The sequence below is a fragment of the Struthio camelus genome, chromosome 6, assembly GCF_040807025.1.
Source record: "Struthio camelus isolate bStrCam1 chromosome 6, bStrCam1.hap1, whole genome shotgun sequence".
Classification (NCBI taxonomy): Eukaryota; Metazoa; Chordata; class Aves; order Struthioniformes; family Struthionidae; genus Struthio; species Struthio camelus.
Window position 1 is genome coordinate 9322835 of NC_090947.1, and position 21342 is coordinate 9344176.

At 43.4% G+C, this 21342-nt stretch overlaps 1 protein-coding gene across 8 annotated transcripts in view; it reads right to left on the bottom strand.

Moving 5' to 3' along the window:
• Positions 1-21342, bottom strand: part of KLF7 (KLF transcription factor 7) — a 119399-nt gene that overhangs the window by 44955 nt on the left and 53102 nt on the right. For 2 of the 8 annotated variants that reach the window (XR_011141813.1, XR_011141814.1), the window contains exons 4-8: positions 15300-15696; positions 14570-14654; positions 6474-6557; positions 4043-4114; positions 1225-1353 (exon numbers count right to left, since the gene is read on the bottom strand). Coding sequence is in view for 1 of the 8 variants with exons in the window: in XM_009674789.2 (XP_009673084.2) it covers positions 15645-15696 (52 nt within the window). In the remaining 7 variants the exon portion in view is untranslated. Of the gene's footprint in view, positions 1-1224; positions 1354-4042; positions 4115-6473; positions 6558-7591; positions 15697-21342 lie in introns of those variants that run through there. The other 6 variants (XR_011141818.1, XR_011141812.1, XR_011141815.1 and 3 more) reach the window with 5 other exon arrangements.

The following is a 21342-nucleotide window of genomic DNA, read 5'->3' on the forward strand; positions in this document are numbered from 1 at the left end:
ACCACAGGAGTATTGTACCCAAAAGAGCTCTGTTCCTCTTTTCTGCTCACGTCACCTAAATACAGGGGTGGGGTGGGAGAATGCTCTCAAGGATTGTGCTATGATGCCGCTGGTAAGGTCGGGAGGAAACGTAAGAACTTGGATGTCCCGAAACACATGCATTTATACACATGCATGTATGCATACGTACACACGCGTGTACATGGGGCAACACGTAAAGCATGAGCATGTTGATGGTGACTACCTGTTCATTACGACAGTTGCCCAGCATGTAAAATGGATGTTAGTCTCTTTTTTAATAGATGCGTATCCACCTCCACAGCTGGTGATGTCTGGCACAGGCAAAAGCAATTACGGCCAATAAGCCTTGAATTTATGCAGTGCAATGACTGTGTTAGTCCTTCAGTCTAAATAGGCCTTCTGAGTCAGGCATGAGGCACACGGCTTGTGAGGAATCATAACCTTCCTCGATTTAGCTAGCGTTTTCACCAGCCATAAATTTTTCCCCAAACAAAGCAAAACCAAAAACAACATGAGCAGAAAGTGATCTTGGCATTGTATTCTTGTTTTCGGTGCCATCTCATTGTAAGATAATTGGCACTGTAATCAAATAAAAATTATGGAGCTGTTTGCGGGTCATATCCTTCCAACGGAACTGTGGATTTTCTGAAACTATTTACAAACTATTTTCACAAAAAGCAACACACAAGAATGAAGTCACCCCCTGCCTCAATGAAAATTGGTTGCTGTATTTATAACAAAGGCTATTGTAGCCAATGGCCACAGTTATATGTATTTGGATTTCGTGAAGGAGATGCCTCCCCCAACTTGGCACCAAAGCCAGCTCAAGCCCTCTGCAGACTAGGCTGTAGTTGCTAGGATATGTATTTAGCCCAGAGTCCAGTAATAACAAATGGCAGTTCAGTCCGTCCTCCTTGGGCTTGGCTACCGCCAGGAAAAAACGCCCTCCCCACTACTTACCCCTGATCTTTGAGGGGGTTCGATTAAGTGGGCCGTCTCTATTTTCCTCGTGGAAAAAGAGGAAACCCACCTTTCCGTAAAATGCCTTAGGCAGACACGAGCAGCTTGTCGTGCGGCTACCAGAGCCATGGAGGTAGCGCATTTCATGATGTGCTTCTGCTGCACAGGAGCACGTGGAGGAGGAAGGGGCGCAGATCACTGAGACTGAGCCACTACGAGGTGATGATATTGGGTTAAATTTACCTAAAAGGTCTGCAGCGGTACGGGTACAATCCGGCACCTCCGAACCCTGGCGCAGTTCCTCACCACAAACCTCCAGAGAGGTTTTCTCTGCGCGCTTCGTCTTTAACGCTCTCCTCATCCTGTTCTCTTCTGTAAAAGAAGTAAACCGAGAGGTCACTTAAATCCGAGTGTGCATTTTCTCCGTTAAAATAACAGAGCTCTTTTGACACAATCAGATAGGCAATCTTCTCAGCGGCGTTGCCTTCTTTTCACCTGCTCACGCAGCTTCCAGAGACTTCCTTTTCTGTGAGGAAATGGAGCCCTTCTGCGGGCTGAACGCCGAGCGCCAAAACCCTTTGGACACGAGGACTCGCCGCCAGCGATTTCTGATTGATTCGGGGGATGTGCACGGTGCGGACTCCCACTAGTGCCAGAGGGAAAACTGCCCTCCTTACATCTGCCGGGCAGCAGCTCCCGAGGGGGCTGCTCCAGTTCGTGGATGAGAAAACGGCTCGGCCTGCAGATGTCTCGCCGGGCTGCCCGCTGTGGCGCCCGCGCTTACCTCCCGCGGCTGGGCACCGCCGGGCACAAGCAGCGGCCGGCCGCACCCAGCCTGGCGATGGCCGCCATTTTGAAGCGCCCGAGCCTCGGCGGCCATTTGAAGCACGGCTGCTGGTGCACGCTAAGCCCGAGCCCTCCCTGGGCAGTGTTTTGGGGGTGGTACCTGCGGGCCTGGCCAAAGCTGGGACCGCACCAATAATTTAACACTACGGACAGGTGGCCCGCAGCCCTGTTCGGTTTCCTAGCGCAACCGCAAGCTGGGGGCTGACGAGGCGGCTGTTTTTCCTTGCTGTGGTCACCCAGCGTCAGAAACGCTGAGAGAAAAGCGGTTAACACCTGTCCCTGCCATGAACAGTATTTCAAAAGGCAGCGTTTTTAAAAATTGTTTGGTAACCAAGACTATAAAAACAAAAACAAAACAAAACCCAAAACCTCAGGGCTCAGCAGAAAGCCGCCGCAGCCCAAAGGCACCACAAGGAACTGGAGCGTGGGGAAAGGGGCAAAAGGGGTCACGAAATAGCAGGACGGGGAGGGGCCGGCACGGTTTCCACACGCCAGGAAAGGACCCATCGGAGAGGAGCAGACCGTTTCCGGCCGTGTTTCCCCTCCGCCAGCGTCTCCGGCTGCTTGGGGAAAGCGCGTGCCCTCCCGCCCCCGCCTCCGCCATGCCAGGCAGGGCCCAGGCACGCGCGGCCGAGAGCAGGCGAAACGTGGCGCCGCGCCGTGAGGGCAGCCCTCGCCCTTCGCTGCCGCCCACCTCGGCCTGGCCGCCCGCCGCCGGGCAGAAAGCCGGTTCGGTTCCCCCGCTCCTCAGGCGGGCTGCGTGGCGCCAGGGCCCGCGGCACCGGTATCACGCGGGAACTGGCAAGCCCCCTCGCAACGGCGGGGAAGGAGGAGGGCGGAAATCGGCCCCCGCGTAATCACTGCTGGGCTTCCTGGCCCCACTTCCTGCCGGGGCTCTCCACGAATTACAGGAAAACTCGGCTGTTGCGGGGCGGGGGGGGGTGCAGAAAAGATCACGGCGTTTCACAAAGAAAACCGTAAACATATTTCCTCAGCGGGGAGGGGTGAGGGGGGGAAGAGATTTGGCTGGAGGAGAAAATAAATCAATTAACTTGGTTAGGAAGGGGATGATCTCCGAGCGGCAGGAGAACCACCTCACGGCCCGGAGCTCTCCCTCGCTGCCCTGGGGGGGAGTACCGCCTGCACGGGGGGCAGCAGCACAGGCCGGCAAGGCAGGGGTGCGCCGACGGCCCCCAGGAGCGCCCGCGCATCCATCCGTCCGGCTCTGCGATAGGTATATGCGGAGACGCTTTCCGCGATTTGTTTTTCCCCAGGTATAAAACAGGAGGAATATCTGCGCCCTGGGGCAGCTGTGAGAATACCGCCTACCCGTCACCGTGCTGGTGACGACCACGTGAATAAGTGCGTTGTAAAGACGGGGGATATTTCTTTTAATTATGTCTAATTAGAGGTACAGAAGAACTCACATTAATAAACGGCTGCCAGCAACAAAGCATGCGTGCACACTCCATTTCATTTTTGGATCAAAGCAACTGAAAGTGTCCTCCTGCGGCTGACAGCTACCTCTGCTACTTGGGTGTCTTACTGTTGACTCACCAGGACGTTGCTATTTTCTCTGTGGTGAAGAGTGACCCAGCCACAATTTTATTTCTTGGGTCTCCAAATACTGATCATTTTAACTTTCTATACCTCATTCCTGTAAATGCCTTCACACTGGAGGAAACGGAAGATTTAATCAGTGAAACATAAAGCACAGACGACGGTCTTGGGCTAAGAGGGAAGCCTGTCGTCTGGCAGAATAAAAACCTGAAGGAAGAGAGAAACGAGCAAGTTCAGGGTGGGCTGAGAGGACTGAGGGAAACATTTGGAAGATAAGCTTCAGAAACCAAAAGCTGAATGGAAACAGTTAAGGTTTATTAATAACGCTGTTTAGCTGGGATGTCAGGGAGTTTGTGGTGACGTCTTGGTCTTGGAGCTACTCACATGACTTTACAGAGAGAACTAGAAGGCCTGGAACTGAAATCTTCCATTCTCTGCCACAGCTCGTGAACTACATTTAAGTGATATTTAGCAGCTCTTATCATTTCCCAAGCATAAGGTACTGTTCTGATTACAGGGGCTGTTTTTTCCTTCCTTTTCCAAATTGGCTTAGTTCTAGCAAATCTCCTCCTGCACCACGAGCAGAACCACAGTATTTCAGGGTCACAGGAAAGCAGTGGAAAGAAATTTATATATTAGGAACCACAACACTCACCTCAGAAGGTCAAGGTTGTCTTCACTGAACTTCAGGAACATGTACTGGTACTTGTATTTATTTTGCAGCTTTCTGCCAAAAGGATAAGAGGCTTTTGTTGAAGAGCAGGAAAGTTCCTATTCTCAAAGATCCTTCCTGAATATCCAGAAATACTTTTCAAATGGTATCGCTCACTTGCACCTCTCTGCACATGGGATTAGTACTGGATCTAGGGTCAAACCGATTCTCTCTTGCTAACGCCAGTTAGACCAGATCCTAAGGGGAAGAGTGCCTGCTGATTACTGCAGTAAATTAGACATTTTAGGTATGGGCCTTGGAGCAAAGGCGTTTGCCTTGGATTGAGACTCTGGCTTGCAGTCAACAGTCCATACTCTTTGGGGAACTCAAGTTGAATTTGAGATACATTCATCCTACTGCACAGATTCAGGATGCTTTTTGTTAGTTTGTGCCACCCCCCACCTAAAAAATCCTGGGGAAATCCAGCAGATGTCGGTAAATTTGACTGAGTTTGAAAAAGCTTCCACAGGCCTGAAGAATTTTAAACTCAAATGAGACTAATTAGATACACCACAGCCTTCCTCTTGCTTAGTTTTACTGCTTGTCCATCACTGAATATTAACCAGCTGGAAACAGCAGCATCCAATGAATCTGAAACCCTATGGAGGGATACATGGGAAAGGGACTCTGAAGACAGGATATCTCCTTTATGGTTTCAGATAAGAGACATCCAGAAAGCTGAAGTCAATGGGCAAGCCCTCGGCACAGAGGGCCCTGAGAAGTGGTAGTTCCAATAATCTGAGTCAGCTCTCAAGGCTGCAAAAGTATGCAGAGCCACATACGAGCTTTCAGTCATCAGATATGGCTTGTGATCAGACACGGGCCTCCAGAAAGATGTCAGGCAAGGTGGTCAAAAACTGCTCATGGAAAACTCTCTATTTCATGTCAAAACTGATTGGTATCTTAAAAAAATAAATGCAGCAATATTACAAATATTTGTAAAAAACATAAAAATTGACTAATTCGGGTGGAAAACCCTCTATTTCATTCACTTTTAGTTTTTTTCTCATTCATTCCCACCAGGAAAAGATGAGAGAAAGCCAAAAAAAGAAGGGGGGGGTAGAAAAATCTACACTTGTAACAGTTTCATAGCAAGTCTTTTTTTTTTTTTTTTCAGCTGCCTTCCCTTGCTTTTCCTGAACTAGCTTGGAAGAGAAGATACTTGAAAAAATGAGTGCAGCTGGCAGCCCTCCTCTATTACACTATGCTGTTCACCTGATAGCCAGCATTGCAGCCATATCTAGAAAGCAGTTGAGCTCGTTCAGCCTTCTTCAGCCTGACCAAGGGGTAAGCGCCTCAGCCTTGGGCTTGCCACTCCTCTCTGCTCCAGTGTCAGTGCATTTGAAGGGGAGGAACAATGTCTGAAAATTCATGGGTAACATCCCTAACCACTGATGTGATAGATTCTTCTTTTCTTTTCTTAGAGAACTCGGCACTCTGACAGTGGGAGTTGTCCAAGGTCTGCAACTGTGCTACTGCAACTGTGCTGAACAACTTCAGAGGGAAGGTGTTTTTTCACAGTATCTCCTTTCCCTGGCCTGCAGCCCGGGGAAGTGTCTGACAGCTATTCCTGCAGGCTAATAACCTAGCTGATTCTAGGAGCACGTGTGTAATAGTAAAGAATTGGATTTTTCTGAACGTTCCGGGAGAACAAACTATTCATACGTTTGCCTGTAACTGATACTCCTCCCTCCAATTCATGCAAGTTGAATACAAGCAAGGCCAACGTACCAGCTGCGCTGCCCCAAATTTTCCTTCATAAAGGTTGTTTCAGAGCTCTGCAGAAGCCTCTCTCACAGACGGAGTGCAGCTGACTAATTTAGACTAGAAATATCTTAGACTAGACATATCTCTATCAGAAAGCTAAAGGCAGGTGAGACGCTAAAAGCTTCCAGAGGTTTTTGAGGAAGAGAGAAAGTAAAGGAACTTTGACCTTATCTTTATATAAGCTATAAAAATAAAATTATATTTCTGGAAATAATTCTTCCATAGTTCTAGTGATATACAGCTGTAATTATTATATTATTGTATGGATATTTATTTTCCTGTACAAAAACAGAGACCATTTTCTTCAGCGACGTATTTTTATGGTAGGAGGCCAAAAAGTTATGACTGCCCACCTACCTCACTCGTGCTCCGCAAGTGACGCTACGATATCGCTGCTACATTGAACCAGCCAGACCACTGTGAAATTTCGACGATTTGGATCACAAGCCCCAAAATTCTGCCTGTGTTGAGCTCTTTTCCAGGGCTCAAGGGTTGTTAATAACGTACACACAAACAGCACATATTACGTCCATTGTCAAACATCTGGTACAACCCGAGTAATCAGAGCGGCCATGCGCATCACTGGAACTTTTATCTTCCAACTTACCATGTGGCTTTCCAGAATTGCTTGACGTCACCTCATCCCCTGGAGTGAATCGCTTCTGGACATGCCTCTCTCTCTCTTCATTAACTACAGAGGGAGTATAAATGACTAGGTTAGAAGAGTCACCTGATTTTCAGATGCAGACGTCAGGTCGGGATTTCTATCCTCTATCTGTCTGACATTAGTAGTCCCAGTAAGTCTCCCAACAGGGAGGCCCTAGAAATAAAAGCTAGCAAGTCTGCACCAGAGGAGCCCCATGAGATGTCCATATGCAGTGCCCACTTAAGTCGCTGCAGTGTGTGAGCACAAGACAGCGAAAACCTCAAGGGATACAGGCCTGACTTGAAAGTCAGTGCCTTCATTTTATGCCGTGACAGTGCAAAGTATTTGTGCTCAGAATGATTGTTTTTCGGTCTTAATATATTTTTAGTACTTGAGCATCCGGGTGGATTAAATTGTGCTTGCAGCTTTGCAGACATTAAAGAGGGAGACTAAATGACTGAGGCGGGGGAAAGCGAACAATGCTGCGCTCAACTCCTGAGAGACAGCATGATGCACAGACTGGAGCACAGCACTAGTGCGCAGGTGCCTCAAAGTCTAGTCCTGTTTTGACCACTGAATGACAAATGTTTTGATAGCTAGGCATGGAAAATGCAATGCAAGTGCTCGCTGTATTTCTTAAGAAAATGATACAGGGTGAAATCTTCAACCAGTGTAAACTGACAAATAATGAAAGCCATTGACTTCAACAGAAGCAATGTTGTAAGTCAGATGAAAATCTGACTCGTTTTAAAAACAAGGATTTCTTTCTTGAGCACCTTTTCCGAAAGCAACGTAAGTATGAACAACCCCTGAGCTGCTACAAAATACATCTAAAAAAAGAAATGATTTAAATTCCAAAATATGATTCTGATCATATTAGCTTAAATAGAAGTTACAGATTTTAGGTAAATAAGTATTTACAGAACCATAGCCTTAACTGATATTCAGAAGCAATGTCACTGTTCGTAGAAGTTTTCACAGAGAAATAATATACAAGGCACACTAAACACTGTCGGGCCAAACACATTCTACTGTTTATTACACATATTACATTCTTAAATAAAAATGCGTCACATAACATTTTTGCATAGATATCTTACAATATACCAATTTAAAAAAGAATTATGAAACAGACCAGTAACAAAAATAAATTTTTTCTTCATTAACAATTTTGTAACATTAACATACCACCATCATATAATACAAATAATATTTTTAAATCTTAAGACTTTTTGTACAGCAAAAAAACTGACAAAGTAATATATTTATATATATATATATATATATAAAAAGCTTAAAAAAAATAAAATGTCAAAAAAAGGCAGAACTGAGGGCTACAAGATTGGGTACTTCTGTGATATATTAGAAATACCAGAGTAGGCCTGAGAGAACGTGACCGAGGGCATCTCCAAAATGCACTTGTCAGACACATCTGGCAAAAGAAAAATTATAGTGCAAAATGAAAGTCCTTCAAGCAATGTTGTTGGTTTCTTTTTTTAAATAGGGAGCATTCATACTTTTTTTGTTGCTAAAAAAAATCCTGAAACTAAAAACTTGATGTCTAGTAGAGAGCAAGAAAGGTCTTAAACGACACGAAAGAAAACAGGCCACTTTGCAAAGCAAGAAAAAAATCTTAGCCTGAATTATTATTATTTCAATTAGACTAGTACACATGCTAAACTAAGGCCTTGTTTCTACGAGAAAAGCTGTCATGGTTCAGATGCAATGATTTCAAAACCATGTAGTTAAATTGGTGCAAGAACCTTCCTGTAGAGGTATCTTAATTGGTTTAACCATGTCTTACACTTTATCTTAACTGCATAGCATACCAATGTAAACACAGTCCAGGCAAGCAAGTACTTGCTGCGTCTACAAGAGGATTTTAACTAGATGGATACTGGAACACAGGGCAACTTCCCAGGTAGAGACATGGCCTTGGTTACAAAGTAGTGTTTAGACCAGTGTTTTGATCTACTTCCAGAATCTGACAGGCCTGGGTTCTAAAATACAGAGAGACGGTAAAACGTATGTTGTAAAATATAAACTGAAGATCAGCCCTTCAGCCATCAGGCCGTTTAGGGACTGTGTGTTAGTTTTTAGTTTCCCCGAGAGCCCAAAGATGAAGGCTAAAATTGTCACTTTTCTGTCCGTTCTAGTTCACTTTTAGCGTGTACATGCTAAGCCCTCTTCCCCCTCCCTTCCCACCTCCCCTCCCAATCCCCAAATTTGCAGCCTACTCATTCACAGTACACAGCAACATTTATTTCCCAGCAGTGCAGAACACTTTCCTACAGAAGCTGATATGATTCCTAAAATGCAGTGGCAACTGTAACTGCCCTCCCTAAATCAAAGCAATAGGCACAGTTGGCTACTACACACTGAAAGACAGTAGCTCAGTTTCCTCTTCTGTGTAGGTATATATGGTATTTTGTTGTACACCCACACCCACACAGAGACAGGGTATAGAACCTGTGTTCTGGCAGTATATAGAAGTTAGGACCAAAGCACTTAAAAAAAAAATAATCAAAGCTTTCATTTTGCAAATTGTGAAGACGGTTCCAACTGTAACTATTACACCAAAAGCGCCATTAACAAGCATTAAGGAAAACTATAAAACCCTGTTTGAAAAATGACACCTGCATTTGAAAGTTTTCAGATAGGGAAACCCATTCTTAAGGTGATAAAGGCAGCCTAGCCCCCCATCTCCACATTTTTCAGATTTATATAATTTATATATATACAACTGTATCATTATATATATAACTTATATAGTACGTCTTGGACTTCCTCTAAGGAAGGAGGAAAATCTCAGCTTTACAAGAGAGATCTTAGTACCTGGTGGGCCAGATCCTACACTTCTTGCAACGCTAAATCTTGCCACTGAAGCCAATGTAGAGTTGTGGAGGAGGCAAGACTACAGCAATTATCCCTAAACTATTAACAAAAACAGACAGAAATGTGGCAGGAAGAATACCAAAGCTTGATCTGGACATGATCATTCAAGAAGGGGTAGATTTAATGCTATTGAGAGACAGGCAAGACTTGTCAATGAGTAGTTGTAAAATCTCAGGAGGAAATCATTTGTGTTTTTCAAGCTAAAGCTAAAAAGAATCACTGTCGAATGTTGTTTGCTTTTGCTTTTGCTCTTGGTATGTGGGCATTTTTGTAACTGCAATTCTACCAGAAATCAGCAAAAGGTACTTTAAGAGAGTGTTGGGGTCACCCAGGAATATGAAAGCTTAGAAATACTCTTACTGGATGGAACACCAGGATGTGCTAAGTCCTGAATGAAACCAAGAATAAAAGTCCTTGAGCCACTGGGTGCTGGCCTGGTGACATAAAATTATTTACAAAATTTTACTCTTTTTTACCTTTTTAATTTAAATACTTTGACACATAAAGGGAGCAGGGAAAGAAAGGAAACACTTAAATACATTTGATTTCCCTCAGTTTTGTCAAAAGCACCAATCATGACCTCTTCTGTACGTAAACAAAGTACATTAAACAGGAAGAGCAACCTTTGCGGTAGAGACGGCTAAGAAGCCCAAATCATCTAGGGCCAGGTAAAAATGAGGGAGAAAGCCTGATTTGGTAAATATCAAAAGGGATACTGCAGCCATCATGATCATCAACTCCATTCTTGACATACACCCCAGCAATTATTTTCTTTTATTCCTGAAGTTAACACAGTTCCAAAATCAAGGGTCTAGAGTCTCCTCTTACATTCAAATTCCTTTTCCCCAACCGTGGTTGGTCGGTGCTTTCCAGGTATCAAGTAAAAATGTCCTAGTCTAATAAAAGAGTAAATCCAACTCTAAAAAGTCTGAGACAAAGGAGAACGAAAAATAAGATTTTAATGTTCATCTCCATAGAGAGATATGTTGGCTCAGATTTCAAGTCCGGGGAACCATTTGTCAGATATCACATTGATCTTCCAGGCTAGAAAACCTGTTCTCGAAATATTTGGTTTGTCCCTGCAGCAGTGACTTAACTAACTCATGGTATGATACCGCTTCACATTGATTTGCTGAGAGGTTTTTTTTTTTTTTTTTAAGATTTCTTCCTCTCCACCTTTCCCTCATGAGGAAGCCTTACTACGTTTAACAAGGATGAAACTATCAGCGTTTGAGAGAAACCCTACAGACTGATCTGACACTCTATTCTGCCAGAATAAGACTGGGAAGACCAGAACCAGCACACACTTAATCAGTGAGAGCTCCGGTAAGAATCATGGAAAAACTTATGTTCGAAAGTACCTCTGGAGGTCACCTACCCCACCCTCTGCTTAAAGCAGTTCAGTTAGATCAGGTGATAGCTCAGAGCCAAGACGTTCAATGAATCTGTGATTTCAGTCCTGGAATTTGACAGGGAATTATCTTTCCTCGTTCATTTGTCTAGTCTGTCCAGGTGATATAATTTTCTAGACTGAGTACTGGCTACTGAAGGAGAGTGACTCTGGGATAATGAGAAATGCTCTGGAATCTCTTTTTCTGTTAGAATAGTCTTTGTAAAATGTGTGTGATGTTTTAGGTCGCTTTTTTTCTGCTAACAGAAAACGCAGAACAAAGATGCACTGAGGTGTCGTTCTGTTCTGAAAGGTGACTAAAGTACAGCATCATGTGTTTGCATATTTGATATGACTGAAACAATACCTTTTTTAGTTTAAGATAAAACAGCAATGATTATGTTGGAAAAACAGAATCCTGTCTGCCAGACCACAGACTGGATGTATAGAAATCAAAGTCCTATAAGCATATTTTTATAGATGAATTCAGCAAATCCAATTTTAAAATGCTTGATACTGTAGCTTCCTAGATTTTTCACATGTCAGTTTTCAAAGTAGAATCTCATTATAGAATTAGATAGTAGAAAAACCCAGAATAAATAAGTTATATCAACAGCATGATATATGAAGTATATCTTAATCTGCAATACTTTGTCCAGTTCTGGATTCCCCATTACAAGAAAGTTATTGACATATTGCAGCGAGTCCAGTGGTGGGCCACCAAAAGGGCCAGGGGGCTAGAGCACATGATGGACAAGGAGAGACCGAGAGATATGGGCTTGTTCAGCCTTAGAGAAGGGTAAGGGGAGATCTTATTGCTATCCACAACTACCTAATGGGCAGGGGCAGAAAAGACAGAGACAAACCCTTCTTGGTGCACAGCAGAAGGATGAGAGGCAATGAACACAAATTTGGACATGGGAAATCCTGACTTGACATATGGAAAAAAAGAGTTTTTATCATGAGGGTGATCAGATATTGGACCAGGTTGCACAAACAGGTGGTAGAATTTCCATCCTTGGGCACATTCAGAACTCGATTGGACATGGTGGTCCTGAGCAACCAGCTCTAGTTGGACCTGCTCAGAGCAGCAGGTTGGCTGATACGGCCTCTGGAGGTCTCTTCCTGACTGCATGATTCTATGACTGACTGCTCTGTTCTAAAACACTATTTAACTGTTCACAAAAGTCCACGTTTGCCTTTGTTGTTTCCTTTAGGTATTGCGTTTTGTTCATTTTTTTTCTCATCCTATAGTTCCATGGCCTTGGAAAACAGAATCTGGCATTTTTATAAGGGCTTCAGTTTTACAACAGATACAAATCCGGTATGAAGGAAATAAGGCAAAGCTCCTCCTTTCTAGAGCTCTCTGAGAACTTCTGGATAACTTGCTCCTCAACTTTTACCAAGCCAATTATTTAAGTTTTTGACTCCGAAGCAACCTGACAGGCAGGATTAGCCTTTCCTCCTTAGTCTGTTCCTACTCATGGTTAACAAGGGGAAGATCTCTGTACAACTTTAGCAAGGAGACACAGGCCCAAGAAGGATCTAGCTATTACAGATTACTCAAGTTTTAAGTGCACAATTTGAAACGTCTGCAAAGAAACAAATTTTCTCATTGTAAAAACAGACTCCTGTAATGTGTCACTACTTATGCCCTTCCCAAATGGAAACTCCTTCTACAAAATACTATGGTTCAAAATTTAAGTAACGACTGAGACACTTGCATACAAGCACACAAAACCTGAAGTCCAGAGACTGACCGAGTGCATAGCATATGCGGGTGAAGAATATCTCCTTTTAAAAACAGAAGAGATGGTCCCAAAGCCCCAAATTTTGCTTCAAAATTCAAGACCTGCTCGAGAAAGGGCCTGAGAAATCTGGATTCTGGTTAAGACTCTAATGCCCCTTTTCTCTGTGTTTTTGGCTATTTGGATCCAGGATTTAGATGCAGGCCTGTCTCTAGAAACAATAAAATAATGACATCTTTTAGCATGTTTTTTAACATGGGTCCCTTGTTCTGCCATATTTAAATGAGATGTTACAAGACCACAAATGACAACAGGAAGTAAACAAATAGTCTTGCTTATTTTTTTGCCTTTTTATATAGAGGCTGGTACTTAAACTCTCATTTAATAATTACATTTTGAAGGCTATTGATAGCATACCTAAAGGCAGGTGTGTTCAGAGGTCAACAGAGGGTATTTATGCAGATTCACAGCCAATGAATATTGCAGTGATAGACTCGAGAGCACATACTTCAGTATGTTACAGTAATGAAATTCTAGGATTGTTTATCCTTTTTTTAATCTAATGCACTGACTGGATGCTCTACGGTTTCACACAGCTGAGGTTTCGGTTCCCATTAGACATCTGGCAGGATGCTCTATATCTTCCAACACAAGTTGGATTCTAGGGCCCTCAATCCCAGTGGAACAGCTGGATGGAATGGCCATAAAAAGTATGCAAATACAGAAGTAGAGAACTACGAGATTGTCAGCAAGCAGTGCTCCGTAATTTTTTTTAATATACATATATATATATATAGTATGGTTAGTTTTAAATCTTTGGAATAAACTCAGTTTTCTTCCTTCCTTCCTTCCTTCCTTCCTTCCTTTCTCTCCCTCTCTCTCTCTTACTTTTATCATTAATGTTACATCATTGCCCCTAAAAGATGGTTAGATTTTGGTCCATATTTCATGCCATATGGGCCAGACATTGTATTTCCCTCCTGTCCCCAAAGTGTTCAGTTGACAGTCACAGTGTTTTGTGAAAACTGTGAGGAAAAACAGCATCTTTTGAGTAAATTCAATCTCTCACTGGAACCAAAGGTTGAAAAAAAGCTGAGAATTCAAGTGCCAAGGATCCCGGTGACAGCTCTTAAACATCTATCCAGTTTCTTGTTTCTTTTTTCCCCAAGAATACAGTTTTACCTCCCAAAACATAAATTAAGGGAAATATATAACAGTCAATGAGTCAAAACAGTCAAAGAAGGGCAGTTGGCTAGTACAGTATAAAAGAGCAGCAACCATGTGTGGACCACACGCCATTTTGTTTCATTTCTAGACACATCTTGTAGGGATGGTCCCAGAATATACAAAATATACAACCTAATGATCACCCTGCCTGCTTGCATAGGCCATTTTTATGGTCTTAAATGCAGTCTTTGGAGTCAGGGCTAGTGCCAAATAGTTTCAAATGCAAGTTATGGCAAGATACATTTTTTTTTTTGTTTTTCTTTTGAAATGAAGACTTTAATCCACTTTGAGCCAAAAAAATCCAATCATCAATAGGGCTGAAGGGTGAGCATGAGACTTCCACTTCTCCTTGATGGTTCACACAGTAGGCCAAAAGAGACCTCTAGGTTAGTAATACTCTAGACCAATCATTTGGAAAAGCCTCACTGCTGCGTCTAAAATCCAGCCCTTCATCCACCATTCACACTTTGTCACATTTTTTCATACAGGAGTGGCCTACAGCATCAACTTGATGAATGGAAAAGCAGGACTTTAATAATTTCTTTAAAAGACTAATGCTGAATGAAGCCATTGTACTTGGAAGAGGTTCTCGCTTTCCCACTCAGGGAACGAAGTAGGATTTTTGGCTTTTTTTGCGTGTAAGATGCTCAACAAACATTAGGTTTAAATTAAAATGTCTGCAGGTGCTTTTTACACAAACAAAAGTCTAATGTTTTAAACTGGTTAATAGAAGAACAGCAAGAACAAGCAACATAATTCATCAATAAGTCACTGTGGGTTGTGGCTAACATGCTCACATGATGTGGAAGGAATCCTGTAGTCATGCCTGTGTGGCCAGTCCCAGACCGATATCCAGGTGAAGACAAGGAGTTCTGAAGATCACTTGTTCGTGGAGAAAAGAGAAAAAAAACGTTTAAGCTTCCAAATAAGCTTTTAAAGTTTTCGTTCAACAAATAAACAAGAAGTCCTAGCTATGGCAATAAGGTGATGCCTACAGAGATATTAGGTGCTGTTTCTCAGGGGCTTATCCCTTGGCCACTTAGCCATCATGCCAGCAGCCTCCAGAGTCCCTAGTGCATACGTTGTGCAATAGCCAAAACAAAAATTAAAATAAAAACAACCAAGAAAAATATAGTCCTCCGTGAAGTTTACATAAACTCAGGCCAAAAAGAGGATGTTTGTGTCACAAGTGTCACTCCACAGTCTACTGCCATTAAGGCCACTGGTATTGACTTAAAAGGATCTTAATAGCTCAGTTCTAGGAAGAAGAACCAAAACCAAGACAGGTCAAAGTGTCTGTGAGAAGTCTGACGCGTTGAACGTTAGGGATTCTCAGACAAAGAACAAATGAACCAAGAGGTTAATTTTGGCTACCAAACTGGGATTTGGTTTTCTAGGTCATTGTTTTCCCCCCACCTATTTAAAAAGAAAAGTTAGTGCTACAAGTATGCAACTTCAAGACGACATATTCTCCTACTGAGTTGCACTGAGAAGCAAGTTAAATAAGCCCCTCCTACTGCCGTCCACCTGCAGGGAAGCCTCCTCCATTTTCTTTGATTTCCATTGGCAAAAAACAGGAAACAAATCCAAGAGAGACGAAGCACTGTAAGCAACTGTTCCTTCTTACTGACTTCACCTCTATCCCATTTCCTCGCCTGCATCTTCTCCCATCCAGCTGGGGCAAGGCATAAAGAACAGATGTATGTATTGAAGTATAACTGGGTGCATGACAGTGTGAGCGTGTGGTCTCTGTACAGAGGATTACATGTGAACAAGTTCTCTTCTCCTGCAAGGCAGTGGGTTATAACTGGAGTTCCACTCTCTTCTCATAACCCTTAGCTCAGATGCCATCCATGCCAAGCTGACTGATGTTTAGATATGTCTCTTCATGTGGAGGGCGAGGTGATCAGACCTGGAAAAACACCTGCAAAATAAACCAAGTGGGAAATGAAATAAATACAGGATTTGGCCAAAACAGGGTTCCTGCTCCTCCTTCCTTACATACAGGAGGAAATATTTATCCAGATTCAGAGCCATTCTTTAGATTACCCATGTATGGCCACCAAACCATGCACGATTCTCCTCTATGACCCTAGATGGCCAACCACCCTGGCTCTATTTCAATAAATAAACTATTCTTCCTTCGCTGTTTATCTCCCTCCCTCTTCTTTCACTGAGTCAAACATCAGGGAAGGGTGCTTACTCATGCACCCACAGTAATATAATCAAATATTTAGTATAAGCGTGCATTTGTGTGTGTGTCTATAAACATAAACATAACAAGTCACTTTTGTTCAAGTGCTCAGCAGTGCCAGCTTAAAAAACCTCCAGCTTTTTAAAGTACCCAGGACCTGCAAGAGGTACCAAAGTAAGAAGTCAGACTTGAAAGCTCGATTCCCATTTCTAATTCCAAGTTGGAAGGAAAAGCTGATTCAGAGTTTGGGGGATGAAAATCTAACAGGCTACATATCTCTCCCTTTCTCTCTGCTGGGAATCTCAGTGGTAATATGTGGATGCTGATGAACGCCGTCTCCCTGAATAAAGGTTAGAGGAGATACGGTACTGTCCCTATTTTGTAAGTGTGAAAACTGAGACGTGGAGAAGGCAAGAAAATTGCTGCAGATCACACAAGAAGTCTGGTAAAAGCAGAAATAAAACCCCAGGATTCTGATTTTCAACTTCTGTTCTTTATCTAGAAAGCCATTTCTTCCCCATCTCATTACACAACACAATATTTTGACATTCTAAAGATGTAGACAGATGCTGATGAGATGGACTTAGAGTGGCAACCCTGGAGAATGAAACATCTGTTGAGTTTTAGGGCTGGTCTAAATATGCAATTAATTTAGGATAAGGTAGGGTATGAATTTGAAATGCAACATCTATTTTTGATTAACTCCCTCTCTAAAGGTTTACAGCTGCCTTCTGAAATAATTTAATCCACCTGGGAAGTGGGTTAAAATACCCAGAATAAAACACATTTATTCCAGGAGGAGAACAACCCCATGAAGATTTAATCAGGAATTACCGTTCAAGAACAACTCTAATGTAGTAGGCATGCTGTAAGGCACTCACAACATTAGGAACAGCAGCCCAAACTTTGGCACTTCCCCCCCCCCCCCAAGGTAGTGTCAGTGTGATGAGAGGAAGAAGTTCTAAGCAGGACAAGTGCTTTTCTTCATAGCCATTGACCATAAACTCCATTTTACCAAAACTACCAGGAGGCAAGAATATTCTTTCGTCTTCATGCCCATTAGAAACGGGATTGGAAACAGCAGCTCATTTCATACCCACTATCATAATGTCACCACAGATACGTAGAGAGCCCAAGGGCAAGCTGCAGGGCAAGCGGGCAGTGCCCCTGGCTGCCTACCCCAGAGCCCTAAAATGGAGCCTGACTGTCAGCGAAGGAGTACTCAGACACTCTGAAAAGCCAAGCCTCTATTAGGTATTTCAAGCGGAGCCCTCAAAAAGGGAGGTTTCCAAGTTCCCTGCAAACCTTGGCTTACATTCTTTCCACTCTAACCCATAAGACATTGGCTCATTTATTTTTAGTAATAGTAAAAAAAAAAAAAACTATTATAAATATCACACAAAAAGACACATATCTGTGGCTTTTGAGTAAACTGTTTTCTTAGGCTCTGAGGGCATCCAGAACTGTCTTGCTTGGAATGTCGTTTCACTGCCCCACAGGCTTAAGAGTATATACAAGAGCCACCAATGCAGCTTCGAAAAAAACCCAAACAGCTTCTTGTGAGAATCTGGATAGCTCATACATGCACTGAATATACTTCCAAAAAGCAGTAGTTGAATATTTTGTATTTTTTCAGAAACAAGGTAAAAAAATTAATTCAACTACTAAATGAAAAAAAAAAAAGAAGGAAGTACTCTCAATCTAAAGGCAAACATCCAGAGGATAACCACCCTAAGCAGAGAAAGGCTGAGAAAGAGAAGAACTATAAAAATGAAAAGATTTTAAATTGTTAGGGGACCTTGTCTGTCCCTCTGGCACAGGCACATAGCTATCTGCATCCATATGCAGAGATGAGTGATCGAGATACATATTTTCAGACAAAGAAACCCCGTAAGAAGGCAACTTCCACAAGAAAAGCAAGATATGGGGCTTCTGCAGATGAGGACAGCTCTACCCAGCTCAGCAGTTCTCTACTGATTTGTAGCAGCTCAGGAGGTGGTCAATACCTTTGTATAAGGCAGAGTGAGGCAAAAGTAAAAAAGAAATCCTTGCGAACGGGCTGGAGGCTGCATTCCTCCAAGCTCCCAGCCCAAGCGCCGTGAGACAAATGAGAAGCTGACAATGAGCACTTGGCTTTCAGCGCAGCAGGCTCAGCACAGCTAGAATTTTCTAACCCTAGGGTGCCAAAATACATCCTTGGACCAATATCTCTCTCGTCAGTCTAAACTGAGAAGGCAGCATGCTCTGGCTATGAGGGCTGCCAAAACAAAACAACAGCTTGAGTGGCTGCCAAAAAGACATGCACCAGCTGGCATTTTAGTGGAGGACTAGTCATAAGACCACCACCCAGGCACGGCTTTTCCTCTCTGATAGTCTCTGTTATAGATGCAACCCAGGAAAAAGTATGCTGAGTCACAGCGCGCAGCAAGATCTGTTAAAAACAGGGACTCAAAACATTGTTTCACATCAATAACCACAGTATTAGTATCCGGCATGCTTTTCAGCTCTAGTATATTTTATTGCTAACAAAATGGTACATTACTAATTCTTCAAGTTTCCCTGTGGACTAATGTGATTAGTTCCATCTACTGGTAAGGCTGCTGGATGTGGACATTTATTTTCAACAGCAAAAAGTCCCTACCAAATGTTGCAGCTAAATTATGCTGATAAAAACAGCTATTGATCAGTGGACACATTTTTCCCTTCTGGAACTAGAGCCCAGAGTGGAGAAGGCACGCTCCAAAGGCAAAGATGACAAGAGAAACTCCTTTCTCCACAAACTAAGCAGCTTGCTGCTCCCTAGTCTTGCCTGTGAGACAAGACCGTGCTCCACACCTCCGGCTCTACACCTCTTCCAGTTCCTGGCTAGCTCTGCATGTTGTAGGGGGGCCCATCACAGTCTTCCCCATCATCCCTCCCTCAATCCAGTTCTTCCTCGGAAGGAGAATTGATGCTAGATTAAGATACCCCTAATTCTGAAAGTCATGCAGCAATGCATAGGTTCCCTGCTCCCAAACACCACTCCTTTCTCTCTCCTTTTGTTCTATTTCCTTAGCAACATAGTACTGCTCAGCACTGAAGCCTCCGCAGGAGAAGGAGAGAAGGTAGCTCTGATGGGAGCAGAACACAGTGCTCAGCCATCTCTCTTACCAGCTCTGGGTCCTCCACTGGGGGATTTGTTCATTCCAGCTAAGCATGCTCTTAGCTTGCCGTCAAAGCCAACCCCAAGCACACACACTCATATTGCAATATATACTCCAATAGTCTGGCACTAAGCTGCTCTCTGCTAAACACATACTTATGCAGAACAAGCGAGTAGTGCTGCTCTGTCATCCTCTTCCCCTTGGCGGGCTGAGGGCTTGCAGTGTGTGAGGAACATAACCCTACGCTGTGTTTCTGAAGAGCACAACTCCTGGGGAATGCTAATCACCCGCATATTCCTGGTGTCTGCAAGGCACTAGGGACTGTACGCTGCTTTCTGCACCACTTCAGCTCATTCTTCTTTCTTCCCTGCTGCCTCCAAACCACATACCATTTGCAGTACATATGGTGCTACTCAAACCAGTGGTAGTCTGCCAGCTGTAACTAACAATGTGCTGAGAGCTGCATGGTGTTGGGGCTGCGATAGGGCTGGGACAGCAGGAGAAGAACAGAATCAAGTCTCCTTATTTGTTTCATTTTAAAATTGTGAATTTTGAATACCCTTGAATACCCTTTTGATGTTGGCCAGAAGGTTAAAGGCACAACCCCACCTGAAAACTGACCGGAAGGGAACTGCGCCCATACCATGTGCACGGCATCCCCTTTTTTACTATTTTTATCACCGCTTTCACATTTTGATTGCTAAGCTATGGCCTTCTCCACTGAACAGCAACATGCATCCATTCAGTGGTATGTCAGCATTGCTAAAAGCAGCTCCTAAAGGCTCCTTTAATACTCAGCAAGCCAGGATGTCTGAGGGAGTGACCACACCTCCTGTCACTAATGGCAGGTGAAGAAAAGGGTAACAGTTCAGATATGGAGAAACTGTTCTCCAGCTGGGACCCTGACTCAGGAAGGAGTGTCTTTAACATTAAACGTCTGCTTAAATGCTTTCCTGGGTAGGGACACACTTAGGCACACGTTTCAGTGCTTGCCTGAAGTGATATCTGCGATAGGAGGTAGTAGAAATATCTGTGAATGAGAATATAAGAAAAAAATAGTGGTATGGCAGCGTGGGCCAAAAAAAAAAAAAAATCAGGCACAGTCACTCTACTAGCTTGCAATGACTGACTGGGTGAGCAGAAACAAATCTGACTCCTACCATCACACACAGATGGACTGTGCGTGAAATTTAACACCGCACAAACCCCAGCACTCTTCACTTATCAATAAATATTTTTTCCTTCAGCCCCAGGTTTCTCCTGAAGAGCAGAAAACATGTTAGATGGTTGAAGGAATCTATCTCGACTGCAGTAGCTGAGGAGTTAGCTGACATAGAAAAAGACTAGACAGGAAGGCATACAGCGTGTAGCAGGAGAGTGAATACTTAACAAAAGACTGAAAGAGACCGAGGAGTTGAAAACACTGACCGTATTTCTTTAAATCTCTCTTAAAAATATTGTCTGTCCTGACATGGAAACCCAGGGGTTTTGCATTGCTCGTGTGTGCCTGCGTGCGCGCGCGTGCGTATGTGCGTTCGTGGGGCTTGTTCATTCTTTAGAGGAAAGAACAGAGAAAGGCAGTGCCTTACATTTAAAATGAGAACACAAACGTTCTCCTTCACAGAGGTGCCTATACAAAAGCAGAACTCCAGAGGTCTCTACTTGGCTTATCCCGTCCCTCACTCTGAGCAAACAAAAGATAATCCAGGGATAAAACAAAAGATGATTCAAGAGGAAGCCTTCAGTGGGGGAAGGAGGACAGGAAGAGGGGTGACAAGGGGAGAAGAGAGCTCAAGGAGATGAAGCTCTCTTCAGGAAAGACAGGATGTGAAAATGATCGAATTTCCTTCCCATAAAAGGATGGGGTCCCTTGTTTATGTCCCATACATCCTCTTTCCACGCATGTTCTCTGCTGGTCTGGTGTACCCAGAGGCTTCCTAGAGCCTTTATTGTGTTATAAAACGTTTTCTTATCAGAGCAGAGAACCTTAGTGCTGCATTAAAAAATGGGTAATTTTCTTAAGCCTCCTTTAAAAAAATATATAAATAGGATTAGCTGGATAACATGTTCAGATGCAAGCACATTATTTGATTACTCAGTACTGGATCCAGGTTTCACCCAGGGCACTGCCAATCTCCAGTTGGGGGGTGTGAGGGGGAAAAGTGCTCATTGTTCGAGCCTGTCAGTGCTGTCAAGAGTCATTACAGGGGTAATTGCTTTTGCTCCACCCTAA